The 21,361-nt window shown below is 47.6% G+C and overlaps 1 protein-coding gene across 1 annotated transcript; it reads right to left on the reverse strand.

Annotated features, from left to right (window-relative positions):
* Nucleotides 1–119: 119 nt before the first annotated feature.
* LOC309975135 (chymotrypsin-like elastase family member 2A) lies at nt 120–18,793 on the reverse strand (the record flags this gene model as incomplete). Its single annotated transcript, XM_082860067.1, has 8 exons — nt 120–299; nt 2,038–2,190; nt 3,171–3,316; nt 7,961–8,097; nt 11,413–11,541; nt 12,687–12,784; nt 17,994–18,082; nt 18,763–18,793. The coding sequence occupies 8 exons, from the start codon at nt 18,791–18,793 to the stop codon at nt 120–122; spliced, it is 963 nt and encodes a 320-aa protein (XP_082716193.1).
* Nucleotides 18,794–21,361: the final 2,568 nt, after the last annotated feature.

The following is a 21,361-nucleotide window of genomic DNA, read 5'->3' on the forward strand; positions in this document are numbered from 1 at the left end:
ACTGGCCCCTCTGCAGTTGCCGGGGCGGCCTCTACCAGAGGACAGCTGGCAGCTTGGCTCTGCTGCTCCTGGAACCTGTCACAGGCACATGAGCCTGCCCTGGCTGCTGTCCCGGGAGCCTAGGGCCTCTGCCCGGCTGCCTCCAAAGGCTTGCTTTCCCCATTGATCCCCTCTGACATCTGGCCAGGCTTTCGGCTGAGACCTGCTCGGTTGTGCTTGTGTCTGTGGCTGGGAACAGCTGATGCTGGGACCAAAGGATAGGACAATTGCTCCCGGCCCTGCTCGGGGTCCCCAAGGTGCTGCCAGGGCCAGCCGCGTGGTGACTCACGCGGCAGCTGGGGCTGGAAAGGACCCTCGGATTTGGCTGGGAAAAGGCCCTAAGCATCCTCCCATCTAATCCATCTCGGGCTCTTTTGAAATGCTGGTGCACTTCCAAAGCTGGACTCAGGTTTTCCTCTGGCAAAAGGGGACCAGAGCTTTCCCCCAATGGACAGAAAGAACCTGGTAAGTTAATGGCCACTCTCCTTGATTTAAACTCTTTCTCCAACAAACTTTCCTGGCACTTCTGGTGCCTGTAACCACTTGTTGGTAGAGAAATGCCAGCAGACAGACAAATGAACAAGGAGCCCTCAAGTATTAATGGGAAAACCCGGAGGCAGCCACCTGCTTATTTTGACAGTGCCCATTTGACAGTGTTGTTTTCGTCCTGGGACTGCAAGCTCACGGCTGTGACATCATATTTGATTTTATAATGGAGTGTCGGTTTGATTTAATTAAACAGCTCTCTGTAAATTCAACTTGAAATAATGAAACCAGATGCCAGCTTTCCCTTCTTTGGGGGCTCTGTCACAAACACCACAACCCCGACTTGTTCTGCCTCCTAAAAAAGTGGATGAGTCCTGGTCTAGTTCAAGTCCTATTTTACAGAAGAGCAAACCCAGGTGGTGGCACTGCTGGGAGGTGGGTAAAAAAGTGCCCCTGATCGGCACGGTGTCCTGCTTTTCCCCTCCAGCATCCATTACCAGGCACGATGCCTCCTCCGCCCTCCCCCAGGTCCCCCCCACCAAGGCCTGCCCTTCCTGTGACAACTCTCCCTGTATCCATGGCTGCTCCCAAGATTGGTGCCAATTTTGGGTTTTTTTTTTTTAATAAAATTTTTTTCTGGTTTTCATTATAAATGAATGTTTATTCACTGTTTTTTTTTTTTTTTTTCGGTACACGGGCCTCTCACTGTTGTGGCCCCTTCCGTTGCGGAGCACAGGCTCCAGACGCGCAGGCTCAGCGGCCATGGCTCACAGGCCCAGCTGCTCCGCGGCATATGGGATCTTCCCGGACTGGGGCATGAACCCGCGTCCCCTGCATCGGCAGGCGGACTCTCAACCACTGCGCCACCGGGGAAGCCCTATTCACGGTTTTTTAAAAATAGGAATTGAGCTGGTGTGGAAGTTTGTGAGGCACTGGTTTTGAGCTCACAGGCTAAAGCTCTCTGGGGACACATTCACAGTCATAGTGGGATCAGCTCAGCCCCATTTACCTGGACTGCCTTGGTCTGAAACAGAAAGTCCTGCATCCCAGGCAACTTCCCAGTCCAGCGCAAACTGAGATGATTGGTCACCCTACAGAACAGCTGGGGGACCCTTTAGAATGACTAATTTCCAATAATTAAGGCTGTGAGGATCTCAAGCGACCAGGTTTTGGGCTTTGCAGATAAATATAGCATTGGGCAGTGGGGTCTGGGCCTACACGTAGATAAGCAAAACCAAAATACCCCATGAATCCTAGGGAACCTGCTATTAATGCTGGAGGAGTAACCTTTATTTTCAACCTCTTTGGACAAGACCACCCTCTATGTGCCTTTTCACTCAACTCACACAGAAATGTTGGGGCCTATGGGGGATCCTGCAGGGGTTGCTCAGGTCTGCAGCCTCCTAGCTCTCAAGAGGAGGGAGGGGGTCCTCAGAACTCACGTGGGCATGGCCCTCATGGGGCCAGGGCCAGGGCAGGGCCTGGGGGGCACAGGGCTGGTCCGGTTCTTACCGAATTGATCCGGTCAGTGTAGTTGGAGACCCGTGTGAAGACGGAGGGCTTGTGGTAGTCGTTGCAACCAAGGGAGGACCCGAAGCTGACCACGCCGTGCACTTGCCCCTGGCCGTTAGCTGCCTGCCAGTTCAGTGGTCCGCCAGAGTCCCCCTGGGGAAGGCCAGTGTTCTGTCAGGAGGGGCCTTTGAGCTTGGGTGGGGCGATGGGAGGGGAGGGGAAGGGGCCACCCTTCAGAGCCCCGTGTTTTACATGTTGGCAGTGCATTTATATTGTTCCGCGGTGGGTTGCCGTATTCTCGGAGGCCAGGCCTTGCGGTCACAGCTCAAGACGGCACCATAATGCCAACAGGAGCTGTGTGTGTGCCTGGAATGGTGCTGGCACTTTATAGGCCTTACCTCATTTAATCTTTACCAAAACCTATGAGGTAAGTGTTGCAGCATCCCCATTTCATCAAAGAGGAAGACAGAAGCCCTCAGACAGGCTGTGCAAGCAGTAAAGTGGAGGAGCTGGGACGTGACCCAGAGTTAGAATGCCACGCGCTCAATCACCACCGGCCACTTCCTCCCGTTGATGGAGTGTCCCGGGGACCCGTCTGCCTGGGCAGAGAGTGTAGGGGCCCAGTGTGATCTGAAGGACACGTGAAGCTCCTTCCCGCTCTGTCCCCACTCTGCTTCAAATTCCACCACATAGCAAGTCCTTTTGGTTAAGACACTGTATCAGAAAGGCTCTGTGGCAGCTACCATGAAGGGATACGTTGGGTCATGAATGGGACTAATTCAACAGATAAACTTGAAATCACCTTAGAAAGGTCCTAACCCAGCAAGTATGTCCCCTTGGCTCCCTTACTACACAGAGGAAAGAATAAGAGAGATGACAGTCGTGAGAGACCTCAATGAGACCCAAGGAAGGACTTCCCAGCAGTGAGAGGGTGGACACTACTACAAGGAGAATCTCAAAATATCTTTTCTGGAGACTGCAAGGACAAAGGTCAGGGTTCAAATGTGTGAAGCTGTTTCCCAGTGCTTTGCTAGCAGCTGGGAGGATGGAGTCCAGGACCCTGAGAGACTCTCCCCATCCTCAGCCTCATTTTGTCAGTGTGTGTGTGGGGTCACCTGACTTCCTGCACTCACATTGCAGCTGGAGATCACACCATCACCCCCAGCACAGATCATATTGGTCTTCACAGTCCTGCCCCACCAACCAGGTTGGGAGCATGTGGCAGAGTCCACAGCCAGCAGCTCGCCCTGCTGCAGGATGTCAGGAAGAGCTCCGCTGGCTGCATGAGACAAGAGAGAAGGTGTTACAGGGACAAAGGGACTCCTGAGAAAAAAGCAAGTAGTGGATGCCCAGCCTCTTTCTTTCTGGTCCCTCTTACTTCCTTCCATCCATAGGGTTGCCATGAGAGCAGCCATGTTTGCCCATACTGTATCCTCACAGTTGATTGGGTAGTGTTCTGGCCACAGCTGATTGGTTCAGGGGTGAACACCTGACCCCAGCTAAGCCAATGAGCTCCTTCTCCTGAGAATTTGGGGGTGGGACTAAGAAATCCCAGCCAGAGAGGATATAAATCTGGGAGCTGTTGGTAGCGGCTGCCATTTTCTTCTAGGGAGAGAAGGATGAGGTAGATCCGCGAAGAAAAGAAATTCTGAGAGAGGGTTTCCTGAGTTTCTCATAGTCTTTCAGCCCCTGTTTTTCTCTGTTCCTGAAGCCTGGCTGTCTCTGGCCTTGGCTGAGTCTCTTAAATCCTTATAACAAACTCTCCATTTTGTTGTGCTGGCTCCATGGTTTCTACCACTTACCTTAAATATGACGGTGAGCCTGCTGGCATCTGGAGACCCAGCTTGGGAAAAATATTTGAATGCATTGAAAGTAGAGCTTTCCTAATGGCTCCCAACGACACTGCCACCATCACTTTCATTACTGTCATCACTGCTACTCATGTCAAAGACCAATAATATTCTTCACTTGCATTTTATTAGGCCGTTCAAAATACTAAGCTAATCCTCACAGTAAGTATTTATTCCTATTTTGGACATTGGGACAGATGGGACATTGAAGCCAAGAGAAATTAAGCAGCTTTCCCAAGACCATCCTAATTAAATCTAGTCTAACCTGTATTATATTTTGCAAGTGTCTAAGCATTTTCACATCTCTTTTGTCATCTCTTTTAACCTTTGCCAACCGTATTTCCATTTTACAGATGAGAAAACTGAAGCTAAGTTTACACAGCTAGTGACCAACAGAGCTGGGGATAAAGCCAAGAATTTGGACCCTTCCCTGGCTCTTGCTGCCTCCAGTGAAATACTTTCTGCCTGGGTGTTTTCTGATAAACGAACCAGTGGTTGTGCTTGTATCTCAGTAAGCATGAGATACACTTCCCACTTCTTACTTCTGCTGAGTTTCCATGTAGCCATGTTTTTGCAGATAAGCCAGGCAAGAGGGTGATACTAATTTGAGTGTATGTGTGTTGATGTACCTCTGAGAAAACATGTCACTTATAGATTTATGTCATTATGAAAAAAAATAACCACTTATCTGCATGAGCCTTCCTAGAGCTTTCCAACCTCTGGTGATTTTACAAGGGGAGGGCAGGTCCTCTGTTCCTTCTTGGTGGCCTGCTGTCATTGGATTTCTGACCCTTAGGGCTTATGTCAAAAGGAGACCCACATGTAGCCAGGGTCTGAGCAGCAAGGTCAGGAGGCACGTGGGACAGATGAGTTTTGAGATGGGGAGCAGAGAGTCTGATGAGGGCCCCAGGGACCTTTGTGGAGCTCTGGAATCCTGAGGTCACAGAGTGAATGCTATTTTGGACTCTGGCTTTGGGCCATAAAAAGGGACTTCTGGGGACTTCCCTGGCAGTCCAGTGGTTAGGACTCTGCACTTCCACTGCAGGGGGCATGGGTTCGATCCCTGGCTGGGGAAGTAAGATCCCACATCCCACATGCCGCGCGGCATGGCCAAGAAAGGGGAGAAAAAGAAAAGGGAGTTCTGTGCCAGAAGTCATGTAGTCAATGTAACCCTCATTCTGTCATAGTGACAGTGACAACAATTAACACACAACACCTACTATGTGCCAGGCGCTGGGCTAAGTGCTTCCCATGGATTATTGACAACTCTGTGATACAGGTGCTGTTATTATCCCCATTTTACAGATGAGGAAACTTCAGTGTGGAAAAGCTAATTAAGTAACGTGCCAAAGGTCACATAGCAACTAAGTGGAGGAGCTGGATTTGAACCCAGGCAGTCTGAATTCTTTTTTTTTTTTTTTTTACATCTTTACTGGAGTATAATTGCTTTAAAATGGTGTGTTAGTTTCTGCTTTATAACAGTGAATCAGTTATACATATACATATGTTCCCATATCTCTTCCCTCTTGTGTCTCCCTCCCTCACACCCTCCCTATCCCACCCCTCTAGGTGATCACAGAGCACCGAGCTGGTCTCCCTGTGCTATGCGGCTGCTTCCCACTAGCTATCTATTTTATGTTTGGTAGTGTATATATGTCCATGCCACTCTTTCACTTTGTCCCAGCTTACCCTTCCCCCTCCCCGTGTCCTCAAGTCCATTCTCTAGTAGGTCTGTGTCTTTATTGCCATCTTACCCCTAGGTTCTTCATGACCCTTTTTTTTTTCTTAGATTCCATATATATGTGTTAGCATATGGTATTTTTCTTTCTCTTTCTGACTTACTTCACTCTGTATGACAGACTGTAGGTCCATCCACCTCACTACAAATAACTCAGTTTCATTTCTTTTTATGGCTGAGTAATATTGCATTGTATGTATGTGCCACATTTTCTTTATCCATTCATCCGATGATGGACACTTAGGTTGCTTCCATCTCCTGTCTATTGTAAATAGTGCTGCAATGAACATTTTGGTACATGGCTCTTTTTGAATTATGGTTTCCTCAGGGTATATGCCCAGTAGTGGGATTGCTGGGTCATATGGTAGCTCTATTTGTAATTTTTTAAGGAACCTCCATACTGTTCTCCATAGTAGCTGTACCAATTCACATTCCCACCAGCAGTGCAAGAGTGTTCCCTTTTCTCCACACCCTCTCCAGCATTTATTGTTTCTGGATATTTTGATGATGGCCATTCTGACCTGTATGAGATGATATCTCATTGTAGTTTTGATTTGCATTTATTTAATGATTAATGATGTTGAGCATTCTTTCATGTGTTTGTTGGCAATCTGTATATCTTCTTTGGAGAAATGTCTATTTAGGTCTTCTGCCCATTTTTGGATTGGCTTGTTTGTTTTTCTGTTATTGAGCTGCATGAGCTGCTTGTAAATTTTAGAGATTAATCCTTTGTCAGTTGCTTCATTTGCCAATATTTTCTCCCATTCTGAGGGTTGTCTTTTGGTCTTGTTTATGGTTTCCTTTGCTGTGCAAAATCTTTGAAGTTTCATTAGGTCCCATTTGTTTATTTTGTTTTTATTTCCATTTCTCTAGGAGGTGGGTCAAAAAGGATCTTGCTGTGATTTATGTCACAGAGAGTTCTGCCTGTTTTCCTCTAAGAGTTTGATAGGTTCTGGCCTTACATTTAGGTCTTTAATCCATTTTGAGCTTATTTATGTGTATGGTGTAAGGGAGTGTTCTAATCTCATACTTTTATATGTACCTGTCCAGTTTTCCCAGCACCACTTATTGAAGAGGCTGTCCTTTCTCCACTGTACATTCCTGCCTCCTTTATCAAAGATAAGGTGACCATATGTGCGAGGGTTTATCTCTGGGATTTCTATCGTGTTCTATTGATCTATATTTCTGTTTTTGTGCCAGTACCATACTGTCTTGATTACTGTAGCTTTGTAGTATAGTCTGAAGTCCAGGAGCCCGATTCCTCCAGCTCCGTTTTTCGTTCTCAAGATTGCTTTGGCCTATTCGGGGTCTTTTGTGTTTCCATACAAATTGTGAAATTTTTTGTTCTAGTTCTGTGAAAAATGCCAGTGGTAGTTTGATAGGGATTGCATTGAATCTGTAGATTGCTTTGGGTAGTAGAGTCATTTTCACAATGTTGATTCTTCCAATCCAAGAACATGGTATATCTCTCCATCTATTTGTATCATCTTTAATTTCTTTCATCAGTGTCTTATAATTTTCTGCATACAGGTCTTTTGTCTCCTTAGGTAGGTTAATTCCTAGATATTTTATTCTTTTTGTTGCAATGGTAAATGGGAGTGTTTTCTTAATTTCACTTTCAGATTTTTCATCATTAGTGTATAACAATGCCAGAGATTTCTGTACATTATTTTTGTATCCTGCTACTTTACCAAATTCATTGATTAGCTCTAGTAGTTTTCTGGTAGCATCTTTAGGATTCTCTATTTATAGTATCATGTCATCTGCAAACAGTGACAGCTTTACTTCTTCTTTTCTGATTTGGATTCCTTTTATTTCCTTTTCTTCTCTGATTGCTTTGGCTAAAACTTCCAAAACTATGTTGAATAAGAGTGGTGAGAGTGGGCAACCTTGTCTTGTTCCTGATCTTAGTGGAAATGGTTTCAGTTTTTCACCATTGAGGACGATGTTGGCTGTGGATTTGTCATATAAGGCCTTTATTATGTTGAGGAAAGTTCCCTCTATGCCTACTTTCTGGAGGGTTTTTATCATAAATGGGTGTAGAATTTTGTCGAAAGCTTTCTCTGCATCTATTGAGATGATCATATGGTTTTTCTCCTTCAATTTGTTAATATGGTGTATCACGTTGATTGATTTGTGTATATTGAAGAATCCTTGCATTCCTGGAATAAACCCCACTTGATTATCCATCTACGCTATCCTGCTTCTCCAAGGCAGCAGCCATTTTTTCCAGACTCCCTGGATGATGAGTGGGGAGAGAGCCCCTGACTGGACAGGGGTGACATCGCCTCCCTTCCCTCCCTTGGGGTCCTTGGGGTTCCCAGCACCCACTTACTCCGCAGCCTGCCCCAGCCCGTGACATAGCAGATGTAGTTGTTGGGTAGAATGGCGCCAGTGGGTGGTAGGCAGCTAAGCTGGATCTTGTCAGTCAGGGCGATGGGGTTGGCCAGTTTGAGCAGGGCAATGTCGTTCCTGGGTTTGTCAAGAGGCAGAGCATAAAGAGAGGGTTGACTGGTCCTGCCCCAATTATATTTCTGATTTTAGCTCCAGCGGGGACCATCGAACCCCCTCCTCGGCCAGCCTGATGGTGAATCTTCCTTCCGTGGGGCTATGAGGATTGGGGAGCAGCTGTGGTTAAGCCCCAGGACTGCATTTTGTCCCTGGTGGAGATTGGAGCCCTAAATTCCCCTGAGGCCTCTCAGGGGACTGTACAGAACAGGGAGGGCAAATAGGTTTGTCTTGCAGTGTCCACTCTGATGGATTAGTTTGTGGCTGCCTGGCAGGCTGTGTTGACAAGGATTCTGAGGCTCTGTCCAGGGTCAGCAAGGAAATAAATCCATGACTGCTTGGTAATGTCTGTCCCAGCCATATGCTTCCTATGTTTGGTTTAGAAAACAGTAGATGTTCAGGCTGAAAGGCCTTTTTGCCTTTACTCTTTACTCACCCTTCCACCTTGAGTTCTGCTGCCAGATTTATCCATTAGTCTCATGTCCTTGTCTAGGAAACCTTTAGTGATTGGCAGATTACATTTTCCACGATGGCTGCAATGAGATTTCCTATCCCATCGGTGCTTGTTGCAATGTGATGTTGACACTCTGTCCTTTGAGAGGAGGGGACTGGGTTTCTTCCCTCTGGTTGGGGGGTGGGGGACTGTGATATAGAGGAAGTGACACCATGTGACTTCTGAGACTAGGGCATGAGAAAATGCAGCTTCTGTCTGGTCCTTCAGGATTCCTGTTCTTTGGTCCTAACCTCTATGCCGTGAAGAAGCCCAGGCCACATAGAGAGTCCACGTGTATGTGAAAAGGCCCTTCTCCACTCTCTGCCCACCCATCTCCTCCCCATCTCTTACGGCTTCCCTGGACCCATTCTGTGTCATTTTACGGCTTTCCAGCATCTTGTCTGTGTGTATTTCATCTAGTTGACAAGTCCCTTTGGGGGCAGAGACTGACTTATGACTCACGGACACCCCGCATCCTTTGTGCACCATCATCGGTGCTGGACCACAGCAGGCTGCCCGGATGAAGGATCACAGGGTGTTATGGCCACAGGGCATCCTCCCGCTCTCCCCAGGGCTGTGATGCAGAGTCTTCTGGACGATATGGCAGACTGAACTTTCTGGGCAGCCATTCAAGAGTGGCATCTTGGGCTGCAGAAGAGCCCTTGCATGTGGATAAATTATGCAGATTTGAAGAGATGGCTGGGGCTCTTCTTTCTAAAGGCCCTTCTGGAACTGCAGATCTGCTCTTGGGGATTGGGAGAGGATGATGGATACCTCTGGGTTTCGGGAAGATGATGGGGAAGGAGGAAAAGGGAAGACAACTTTCTGTCCCCAGAAAGTGGGGACAATCATGACGACAATGATGATGAAAGTGTTTTGAAGATGTGCTCAGATCAGGCCTCTGCTGGGCACATCACACCTGATTTAATGCTACTTTCTGGATCTGTATCTTCAGGCAAGTTCCTTCACTTCCTAGGTCGTGGTTTCCTCATCGGTGAGTTGGGGATAATAACAGTACCTCCCGCCTGGGGCTGTTGTGAGGAATAAATATGCTAACGCTCAGGGAACACCTAGCACAGTGCCTGGCACAAGGAAAGCACTAAGTGTTCGTTGGCGTGATTGTGCAAACTAACTCCTGGGGGTGGAAGAGAGCTCACTGGGAAGGGGGCCTAGACTGTGAGGTTCTGGAGGGTTGGCGACCCCCACCACTCCTGCCTGTCCTAGTGGAAGACCAGGCTGGCTGGGCACAGTCTCTGCTGGTCACTGGAGTGCCTATGCTTGCTTGTGTGATCAGAAAGGGGGAGTTCCCTGAGCTGCAATGAGATGCTCGGGTTTAGGTGGCCCCCTAAACCCCGCAGGACTGGGGACCTTGTGTGTTTCACTCACTGTTGTTTCCTGGTGCCTAGAACAGGGCCTGGCATATAGTAGGTGCTCAACAGATACCTGTGGAATGAAGGCGTGAGTGAACCCATGGCTCTGAATTTTGTTTACTACCACCTGGATCTCAGGATTAGTGATGATGAAAGAAGTTTGATGTTCCAGCAACTATTCCCTGCCCCTACATGTGCCCGCTCCCTGGGGTAGGGGGTGGAGATTCAGGGGTGAATCAGGCATGGCCCAGCCCTTGCAAACTTCCGGCTAGAAGGGGAATTAGATGTGAATTCATCTCTAATGCACCTTGAGAGTGGACCGGGCGGGAGGAAGGGGTTGATTCCGCCAGTTTTCTGACGTGCAGAGAACCTTCCCTGCCTCTTCTTCCTCTCCCTCCTTTTTTCCACTTCCTGGGACCACTCCCCTCTACTTTGATGGCTCAGACATAGATCCTAGCACTTACACCTCTTTACTGCACCATTATTGTACTATTACTGCTAATAGCCCACACATATGGTTTTTATCACGTGCCAGGACTTTTTCTAAGCGCTTTACATACATTATCTCATTTAATCCTCGCGACAACCCTAGAGGTAGACACTATTACTGTTCTTATTTTACCAAAGAGGAAACTGAGGCACAGAAAGGCTAAGGAACTCTTGCTGGGCCACGCGGTCAGTATTCGTATCTAAGCCTCCAGGCTCCAGAAGCTCGACCCCTAACCACCACCCCTCACTGCCTCCCAGCCACAGTTCTGGCCGTGGGCTCCTTGAGAGCTGGCGTGGTGACCTGTGCATCTCTGTGCGTCCAGCACCCAGCACGGCATGTGGGACATGGCGGGTGAACATAGGATGGTATGTGCTTGTGTATGAGGAGTTGGGGGAAGCGGAGTTGCCATCTCCCTGCAGGTCGGGGAACAATCACTGGGGGGCTTTGCAGAGCTCTGTGCCCCTTGCCAGCTTCCTGTGTGTGTTACCCCAGGCTGTCCCAGCAGAGTATCAGGGAATCTTTGAAAAATGTCAAAGGTGTGTTGGGAGGGGACACAGAGTAGGGGACAGCAGAGGGACTGTGTCCTACTCCACTCATAGACTCCACTTATAGTGGGACCTGCAGACCTATCCCTGTGTCCCCAGGACTTGGCACAGAATAAATACACGGTCAGTGAGTGCCTGCGGTGGACAGGGGAGCTGCAGGCTTAACTGGCAGGAGATCCAGGTCGCTCTGACAGTCTTTGCCTCTCCCTCCCCTAGTCACAGCACAGCCCAGGCATCTTTGGGGCCAAGAGCTCCTCCCCACTCCCTACAGAAGGAGCAAAGGATGGGGCAGGGCTGCACCCACTGCCTTCTGGGAGACGCCCCATCCCCGCTCTGCACCCCTGCCAACCCACCCCCCAAGCGCACCCAGACAGAACACACCCTTTGGAGAGCTGGTTGGAGTTCCAGTCCTCTTGCACCACAAGCTTGGAGACCTTGACGGCCAGCGAGCCGGGCTCATGGGTGGCGAGGCAGTGCTGGCCCAGCAGCACGCTGTAGGTCCTGGAGGAACTGGGAGAGGGGGCCGAGCGGGGAAGGTAAGCTCTGGGCTGTCTTTTCCTCTCTCTGGGCCCTTATGGGCAGGGACACCCCAATCAATGCACTGTCTGGAGGCCTGGCTCTGGCCAGTGCTGGGATGGGCCCAAGTCGGTGCCTGCCCCAAGAGCTGCTAGTTGGCGCTGGGAATTTTTCTTCCCTCTGGGCAATCGGTTAGTTACAATAACTATAACCAAACAGTAATTGCAACTATATTATACCAACTGTAAACTATGATATAAAATAAAAGTTATAATAATATAAACTCTGTGTTACTATCGGGGAAGTGAGATGGATACAGAGATAACAGCAGTCATTTATCCTCAAGGACATCTTTTAATTTAACCCCTCACCTTCCATATTTAGATGGGGAACCTGAGGCTCAGGGAGGAGTAAATGGTCCAGAGTCTTGCAGCTCGTTAGTGACAATTCAGAACTAGAACCAGGACTCCTGATGCCCAGGCCTCTATTATTTACCCCCGCCCGCCTCACAGAACTTGTAAATCAGGTGAGGAGAAGGGACCTCTCCTGGCTATGAAAGCGTCACATTGTACCAGCGGAAACTCCAGTGAGCACCAACCGGTGTGAGATAAGCAGAGGCTGTAGGGAGGGAAAAGGACAGGTGAACAACGAATGTCACAGAGCCCTTCCTGTCCCTTGTGGGCCTTTATAATGGTGCCAGTTCACTTTTATTGAGCACTTGCTAAGAGCCAGCCCCTTTAATGCATCATCACATTTAATCCACACTAAATTCTGTTGCCTGATTTTTAGCAGGTGATGGTATTGAGGCTTGGAGTAGTTGTTCAAGTTGCTCAAGGGAACCCAGTTCCAGATCCTGAGGCCACATCTAGTTCCCCCAAGAGGACAGGAAATGGGCCTCCTCCCTCTCCATAGTCCCCCTCAGCGCCCCGCAAGGGATACTTAACCCATGGCACGTATGGGCCCATCAACTGACCAATAGACGGAACTATACATTGATGAGAACTTGTTTTTGGCTGAGGAAGTGGTTCTGTGCAAGGCTCCTTCACACAGGGTGGTTCAGGCCATCTGGGCTCCAACTCTGAGGGATGAGCATTGGCCAGTGGGGTGAGTGGGCTGGGAGACTGGGGAAGAGCACTCACCTGATGTAGTGGGCAGCTGTCAGGACCCAGTTTTGGCCTGTCAGAGACCCTCCGCAGGTGTGGCGCCACTGGCCATTGGAGCTGTACTGCAGGGAGACCTGGGAAGAAGTTCAGGTGCTCTGGTCACTGAAAGGACCAGGCTCCTCTGCTCTGCAGCTTCCCAGCCCTGAGAGCGGGGCCAGGGTCAGGTGAGCAAGGCACTCCCCTCAGGTGCAAAATCTAAGGGGGCACCAAGAAACTCAGTAATCAGGATAAATAACATTTTTAATAATCTTTAGAAAATTAGCACAAAAAAATCTCTGATGAGCAAAATGTCAAAAATTTAAATAAAGACAGTATTAAAAAGTCATTGTTGGGCTTCCCTGGTGGCACAGTGGTTAAGAATCCGCCTGCCAATGCAGGGGGCACGGGTTCGAGCCCTGGTCCGGGAAGATCCCACATGCCACGGAGCAACGAAGCCCGTGCGCCACAACTACTGAGTCTGCGCTCTAGAGCCCGCGAGCCACAACTACTGAGCCCACGTGCCACAACTACTGAAGCCCACGCGCCTAGAGCCCGAGCTCCGCAACAAGGGAAGCCACGACAATGAGAAGCCCGCGCACCGCAAGGGAGAGTAGCCCCCCGCTCGCCGCAACTAGAGAAAGCCTGCGCGCAGCAAAGAAGACCCAACGCAGCCAAAAATAAAATAAATAAAAAGTGATTGTTTTGAACATCTTTGGGCAACCTGACTTGTTGGGTTTTTTTCCCTTCTTTGGAGCTATTTCTTTAGGACATATTCCTCCAATTTAATATGTGTAAACCAAAATTTTGATTTCCCCCCCACCCCGCCCCAAGTCTGTGTTTTCCCATCTTGGTAAATGGCAACCCCACTGTACCTGCTGCTCAGGCCAAAACACTAGGCAGTGAATTTGCTGCTTCTCTTTCTCTCATATGCCTCATTCTAATCTACCAGCAAATCCTGCCAGCTCTACTTCCAGAATATGTAGACAGAACGCATCCCTCTTACCACCTCAACTGCTGGTCCCAACCATCTTTATTTAACTCTCACCTGGATTATTATTGTAGCTTCCTATATATTCTCCCTGCTCTCACCCTGGCCCCTCCCCCACCCTATTTCTCAACACAGCAGCCAGAATGATCCTTTTAAAATGTAAGCATGATTATATCTCTTCTCTGCTCGAACAGCCAGTGGCTCCCCCTATTACACAGTGTGAAACCCCGAACTGAACAAGGCTCTACAAGTCTCTACATGAGCTCCCTGACCTTATAGGCTCCCACTCCCTTCTGCTCCAGCCACACTGTCCTCCACGAGGTTCTGGAAATGCACCAAGCCCACTTCTGCCTCAGGGCCTTTGCACTTGCTGTTCCTTCTGCCTGGACTATTCTTCTCTTATGTATTAGCACAGCTTTCTCCTTCACTTCCTACGGGTCTGTGCTCAAGGTTTTCTTCTCTGTGAGGCCTTCTGTGACCTTACCTAAAACAGAGTATGCACGCTCATGTGCACACGTACATCCTTACACACGTATGCACACATATGAACACACACATCCCTTTTCCTCTGGTCCTGCTTTATTCTTCATCATAGTATCTATCATCACCTGACATTATGAATTTACCCATTCAATTGTTTATTGTCTCGCTCTCCCACTTTAATATAAGCTCCGTGAATTTTTTTCCCCACTGCTGTATTCCAGGTGCCTAGAACAGTACATGTCTCATGGTGGGTCCTTAATAAATTGAACAAGTGAGTGAGTCAGCAAATGAATGAATGAATAAATGAATGAATGGATGAGTGAGTGAATGAATGAAAGTAGACTCACCAGGCAAGGGTCTGGTCTTTCCTGCGGAACTTGTCACCTGTTGCTCTAGTTTTTCCCTCAAGACTAAACCCACCGATAGGAATATGAACATACATAAGTGTACCTTACCCTACAGCTCCTCAACTTTTAAAAAACATTTTTGTATTTTTTAAAAATGTATTTTATTTTATTTATTTTTGGCTGCATAGGGTCTTAGTTGCTACGCCCGGTCTTTCTCTAGTTTCGGCAAGTGGGGGCTACTCTTCATTGCGGTGCGTGGGCTTCTCATTGCGGTGGCTTCTCTTGTTGCGGACCATGGGCTCTAGGTGCACAGGCTTCAGTAGTTGCAGCATGTGGGCTCAGTAGTTGTGGCGCGTACGCTTAGCTGCTCTGCTACATATGGGATCTTCCCAGACCAGGGATCGAACCCATGTCCCCTGCATTGGCAGGTGGATTCTTAGCCCCTGCGCCACCAGGGTAGTCTCTCATTTTTTTTTTTAAACAAAAACGTGTTTCTATTTAGATTTGATAGTTTAATAGGTGTGGGTTGGAACTTTAAGGCGGTTGCATTTGGCACTGTTTGGTTCTCTGCCAAAGCCGTCCCATCTCCTTCTCTTTCCTTTCAAGTCCTTGCCAAGGCCAAGCAGAGAGGAGGGAGGTGACAGCAGAGCATTGTGTGCTCTGACCAGGGTTCCTGTGGAGGAAAAGCAGGAATGATGCCTGCTTTTCTCCAAACATCCTCATTTCTGATTATCCACGTGGCATTTTCTTGTTTGCTTGACATTTAAGAGGCCTTAGATGAACTGGCTTTTTAAACAATGCTTAAAATTAGACAAAATTAAAAAAGACACCTAAAAGGATGTCCCCACCCCCAAAATCTGAAAATAGGCTGAAACCATCCTACAGATGTGAACATTTGAAATAATATGGAAACATAATTTGTGGGTAGCTAAGTGTGGCCATATAATTTGTGGGTAGCTATAGAGCAAAGGTTGAACCAAATTTGAATCTCCAATTTCCGCCAGGCTAACGGGGTGACTTTGGGCAATTATGTAACTTTTCTGAGCCCCAGTTACCTTGTCTAGAAAATGGGGATCATAATGCCATAATGCCTGTCAGGGGCTCTTGGGATGATTAACAATTACAATAGCTAACACTTTAAATGTCTAATAATTTGAACACTTACTATATACTAGATACTGTTTTGAGCTCAGAGCGTGAATCAGCTTACATCATAATCACAGCAATCCCATAAGGCACTATTACTATTCCCATTTTACAGATGAGTAAACTAAGGCAACCAATAGAAATTTGTACAATGTGGTCCACGCCATAAGGGCTGTTGTACATTTTTAATATTACCCACCGAGAAAGGTAAATTGAGTTGCTCCACTCATACAGCTACTATGTGGTAGAGCAGGGATCGTCTGGCTCCACGATCTGTCTGGAAACTTTACACATCCTACTTTAATTTTGAATCACATAGCACTTTATTTTCGAGTGTCTGGTGGGTTATGATCTAGGATCATAATCTTGGGGTGAGTGTGGAACAAAAGAGACCTCTCAGGCAACTCAGAGCAAATTATATTTGTTTAAAATTTTGATATTTTGTTTGTTATGAAAAAGTTTGATTTTTTAAAAATATTGCATTTAAATATTCATTTTGGTTACTGAGTTTTGTGATGCCTCCTTAGATTTTGCACCCAAAGTGAGTGCCTTGCTTGCCTCACCCTGGTCCCCACCCTGCTGGACCTGCCCACCAACCTCAATAAAGTAATCTCCCAGGGAAACAGAAGCAGGAAGTGTAGAGAGACACTTCCAAGACCAACATTAATCAGTTCCCAAGGCAAGGATGCTTTTGTACCAGCAGTGTCAGCGGGTCCTGAGGATGAGGAAATATTTTGGTAGGCAGCATTGATTGGTTCTCAGCATAAGGGTGACCTCTGCTTAAGGGGGAGGTATAGGATCGCTCTTGCAACTTTCCAGAAAAAATATATTATGTGAGTGTGAGAGAAGTGCCAAAAGAATTGGCAACATACACAGAGCCAAGTGTATAAATCGCGAACTATCGGTCACCATCTATTAATTGAGGGGAAGATGAACGGATGTTGCCATTCCCTCTGTGAAACATACTGACGGCTGTGTGGGGCACCCTGAACGCTCACCACTAGCACTCACCCCAATTCAACCTTTTTGTTCCCAAACCTGTGTATGCCAGCTGTGCTTGTATTGTAATTATGTAAATTGATTAAACATGTAACCGATGAAACGTGAGTTCAAAAAGTGAGTTGTGATTTATATGGAAACTAAGTTAAATGCTTGGAAGAGACCAGATAACCCTGACTTTTGAAAAATTGCTGTGAAATTAGGCATCGAAGAGAAAACGGAAAAATTGAGAAAATAGGTCATAAAAATCTGGAAGAGCTCATTCCGATGGCTTCTTGAATGTCTCACAGTCATTGCTCTACTCTAAGGAAATGGAATTATAGATGATGTGTTGTGGGGGGTGGTTTACACAAGACAGACTGGTGAACAAATATATATGTACAAGGTTTAAATTAAAATAAAATGTTTAAAAAATGTATGTGTGGTTTCTAATAATTTCGCTATAACCAACCTTTCAATTACTTAGTCCCAATCACGTCAGATTAGAGAGATTTTACAATGTTTATTTATGTCAATGTCAGCCTCATGTATTTTCTTCGGGAGTCCTACCACTAACAGGTCCTGGTAATTTGTGCCTGTGCCCCAACCAGAATTTTTAGTCTCCATATCACTAGGATTATTTTAAGGTAAGGAAGCATTTACTTTCATTGGTAACATCTACTTGTCTGTAGTTAAGAAGTAATTTGCGGGACTTCCCTGGTGGCGCAGTGGTTAAGACTCCGCCTGCCAATGCAGGGGACACGGGTTCGAGCCCTGGTCCAGGAAGATCCCACATGCCGTGGAGCAGCCAAGCCCGTGCACCACAACTACTGAGCCTGCGCTCTAGAGCCCGCGAGCCACAACTACCGAGCCCGTGTGCTGCAACGACTGAGCCCACGAGCCTAGAGCCCATGCTCCGCCACCGCAAGGAGAAGCCCGTGCACAGCAATGAGACCCAACGCAGCCAAAAAGAAAAAAAAAAAAAAAATTAATTTGTACTGGTTCCTTAAAGCAAGGAATATTTGCATAGGGGGTGATGAATGGTTCATAGGATAACAGTACATGTGTAAGCAAGCATCTGATTGGTTAACAGAGCAAGACTGTATTTGTGAATTTGTGTGTATGGGTTGTGGGGTAGGGCAGGTCTTTATCAACGCTGGAGAAGGCACCTCTCCTTCCACCCCCAAGGTTGACCAAGGGCACAGAAATGTATTTTTTATTGGCGAATTTTCCCATCCTGCTCTCTGAGTCCCCACCAATCCTCATCTTTGCCAGTGCAGTAGACCCCGTGGTGGAGGGCAAAGGGGTGATGTGAGGTAGGTAAGGGCAGGGGGGCAGAAGTGGAGGGGTGGGGGGACTCCCCTGCCAGGGACAGCTGTTGGCTCTCACATCTTCACCTCCAACCACCCTGGGCAGGTTGGGCAGGTAAGTGGGGAGCCCACAGCTGAGAGCTGTAAAAAGAGAAAGGGTCGTGAGCCCAGGAAGCAATGACCCAAACGATGTAACCTATACTTGCTGAATTCCCAAATCCCAAACAGAGAATCCCTGTTCTGGAAGGATCTCCACACGTTGCAGAGTCCTGCCCTTTGCTCCACTTATTTGGAACTTCACTCCAGCTTTCCTATAACCACAGGACTGAGTCCAGTGGGTACAGGGAGGTCCCATCCCCAGTCCCACCAGGAGACTGAAAATGTGCCTCTGGGTGACAGGACTTACCTCCAGCCACCAATGTAGGCAGCAGTAGGGGCTCTGATCACGGTGTGTCTGTAGGAGTCCGATATGTGTGGCCCTGGCTAAGGCCCTGGTTTTATGAGTGAACTTATCGGCCAGAGATACACTAGGAATGCAAGATGGGGATTTTCTCCAAGCCCAATGGAAAAATGGCCTGTGTCCAAATATTTTTTTCCATTTCCCCCACCTGTCACCCTGGCACTACTTTGAAAAAATGCCAAAGGCGGATATTGAAATATGGGTTATATCTGCTTTTAAGAGATTATGTTATGTGTTAGGGGAAGAAGAAAAATATTGCTGTTGGTCCTTGGAGTTGTGTTTTCATAGAAAAGATTAGGTTGGTGTGCTGAGCAAACAGCATTCTAGGCCAGTGGTTCTCAATGGAGCTGGTATTGCCTACCAAGGGGACGTTTGGCAATGTCCAGAGACATTTTTGGCTGGGGATGGGGTATTACTGGTATGTAGTGGGGAGAGTCTAGAGATGCTGTTAAACATCCTATAAGGCCCCCGGCAGCCCGTCATAACAAGGAATTATCCCACCCTGAACGTCAGTGGTGCCGAGGTTGAGGAAGCCTGTCCTAGGCCATGCTATGGCTTGCTGTGTGACCCTGGACAAGCCATGGAAGTCTCTAGGCCTGGGGCCTGCCCTTCTGTGAACCAGGCAGAGAAACGTGTGCCCAGTCTGTTTTGCAACAATGTGGTGAGGATTTGAAAACATGAACGTGCTTACCTAGGAGAAGCACAAAACAGACCCACACAGGTAGGGTTTGGCAGTCCCAGCAACAGTGAGGAGGGAGTGCTGGCCGAGGAGGGCTGTATCTATCATCTCCTCCTAAGACGACAACAGTTTGTACTTCTCCAGTAACTTCATCTGCCAAGTGGGGTCAGAGCAGGAACTTCTTAGAAAGGGAGGCTGACACTCACCAAACATATACATCAGATGCACTCAGATGTCTTACCTAATCTAAGCCTTACAAAACCTTGCACAAGGGTCTCATATTTCAAGGGAGGAAGCTGAGGTTCAGAGAGGTAAAGTGACTTGCCCAAGAACGCACAGCTTCTAAGCGGCAGAATGGGGATTCCAACATAGGTTGGTCTGATTTCCAAGCCCTTTTACTTGATGCTGCTGAAGGTGGCCTTCCGAATGTCCTCCTAGCACTGCAATAAGCCCCTTGTTTTTGGCGGGGGTGGGGGGGCGGGGAGAAGGGTGGAGAAAATGAGCGAGGGTTCCTGATGGATGTTCTCGTTCTGCCTTAAACCTTCACTCTTATTGCTTGTGGCAAAGTTCTAGCCTCAGCTGGGTCTTTGAGGTCTCAGCGGGGCCGGGGAGTGCAGATGCGAATTTCTCACGGGGCGTATGACTCATTCATAAGGGTTCCTCTGAGACGCCATATGCTCCGTGCTTAGAGGCTTGGGTTTGCACCCCTGTGCCTCCTGGTAGGGACTCTGGTCTGGATTGTCGCTACTCACAGAGTGGTCTGGACCAGCCTAGTTTAGGATCTGGTTAGAAATGGAGACTCGGGGGGACTTCCCTGGAGGTCCAGTAGCTAAGACTTCGCCTTCCAATGCAGGGGCTGTGGGTTTGATCCCTGGTTGGGGAGCTAAGATCCCACATGACTTGCGACCAAAAAACATAAAACAGAAGCAGTATTGTAACAAATTTAATAAAGACTTTAAAAATGGTCCACATCAAAAAAAATCTTAAAAAAAAAAAATAAATGCAGACTCAGAACTTCCCCGGTGGTCCAGTTGTTAAGACTCTGCGCTCCCAGTGCAGGGGGCCGGGGTTCCATCCCTGGTCAGGGAACTAGATCCCACATGCCGCAACTAAGAGCCCGCATGCCACAACGAAGATCCTGTATGCTGCAGCTAAGACCCGGGGCAGTCAAATATATATATATGTGTGTGTATATATAAATATAAAAGAAATGCAGACTCTCCCACCCAGGCCTACTGATTCAGCATCTGCAGTTTAACAAGATACCTAGGTGATTCTTCTGCACGTTAACATTCGAGGTGACCTGGGCTAGAACAAGTTTCATCTCTTTAACTCAATTTCTTCACCTACCAAATGCAACAGTAACAATCCCATCTATCTCTTAGGATTGTTGTTAGAATTAAGCAACGGTTTATTCACTTAAAACACTGAGAATCATAAATGTGCAATAAAATGTTCACTCTTCAAGCCTTAGACCTGTAGGCCTCAGCTATCAGAATAGCACAGAATTCTTCCAACTTTTCCATCAAAGAATCCTAGGAGATCAGGGGTTGGCAAATTGTTTCTGTAAAGGACCAGATAATAAATAGGTTAGAATTGCGGGCCATACGGTCTCTGTTGCAACTACTCAACCTTGCTGTTACAGTGCAAAAGTAGCCCGATAGGCATAGCTGTTTTCCAATAAAGCTTTATTTACAAAATAGATTTGGTTTGCAGGCTCCGGTTTTCAGTAGATTAATGATGTGGGGTCTAGCATGTAGCAGTCACCACAAGAGCAAAATGTCTCCGGAGTCTCATTCTTCCTCTTGAAAGCTTGATCTGAATTTTGCAGCTTATTTCATAGCACAGCTGGGTTTATTTTAATGTGCATTTTTTTCTTCCCACATGATCTTCATAGGAAATCAGTGCTTTGGGAAGATGCTCTGTGTTTATTCTCTGTCATTACCTGCTCCCCAGCCCATCACCTTGTGAAGCTTGGCAGATAGGTGCCCCCCACCTGATGAGAGTGAGCTTCAGAGGACTGACCCCCACGGCCTGCTGGGAATGAAGCTCCCTCTCCTTAGGAATGAAAGGGAGAGGGAGGAGTTCCTAATAGGGGTCCAGGTGTGAGGTCAGTAGTAGTAATGATGCCTCCGATCACAAGCCTCTGTTATTTTGTTGGCTCCCAAAAGGAAGGAGGGAGGGATGGAGGGGAGGTGCCCATTTTACAGATGAGAAAACTGAGTCTCTGAGAGGTTAAGTGACTCAGCTGCTGTCATTGCCTATCAGTGGCAGAGTTCAG

This window comes from Leucopleurus acutus (assembly GCF_964270905.1).
Source record: "Leucopleurus acutus genome assembly, chromosome: 2".
Classification (NCBI taxonomy): Eukaryota; Metazoa; Chordata; class Mammalia; order Artiodactyla; family Delphinidae; genus Leucopleurus; species Leucopleurus acutus.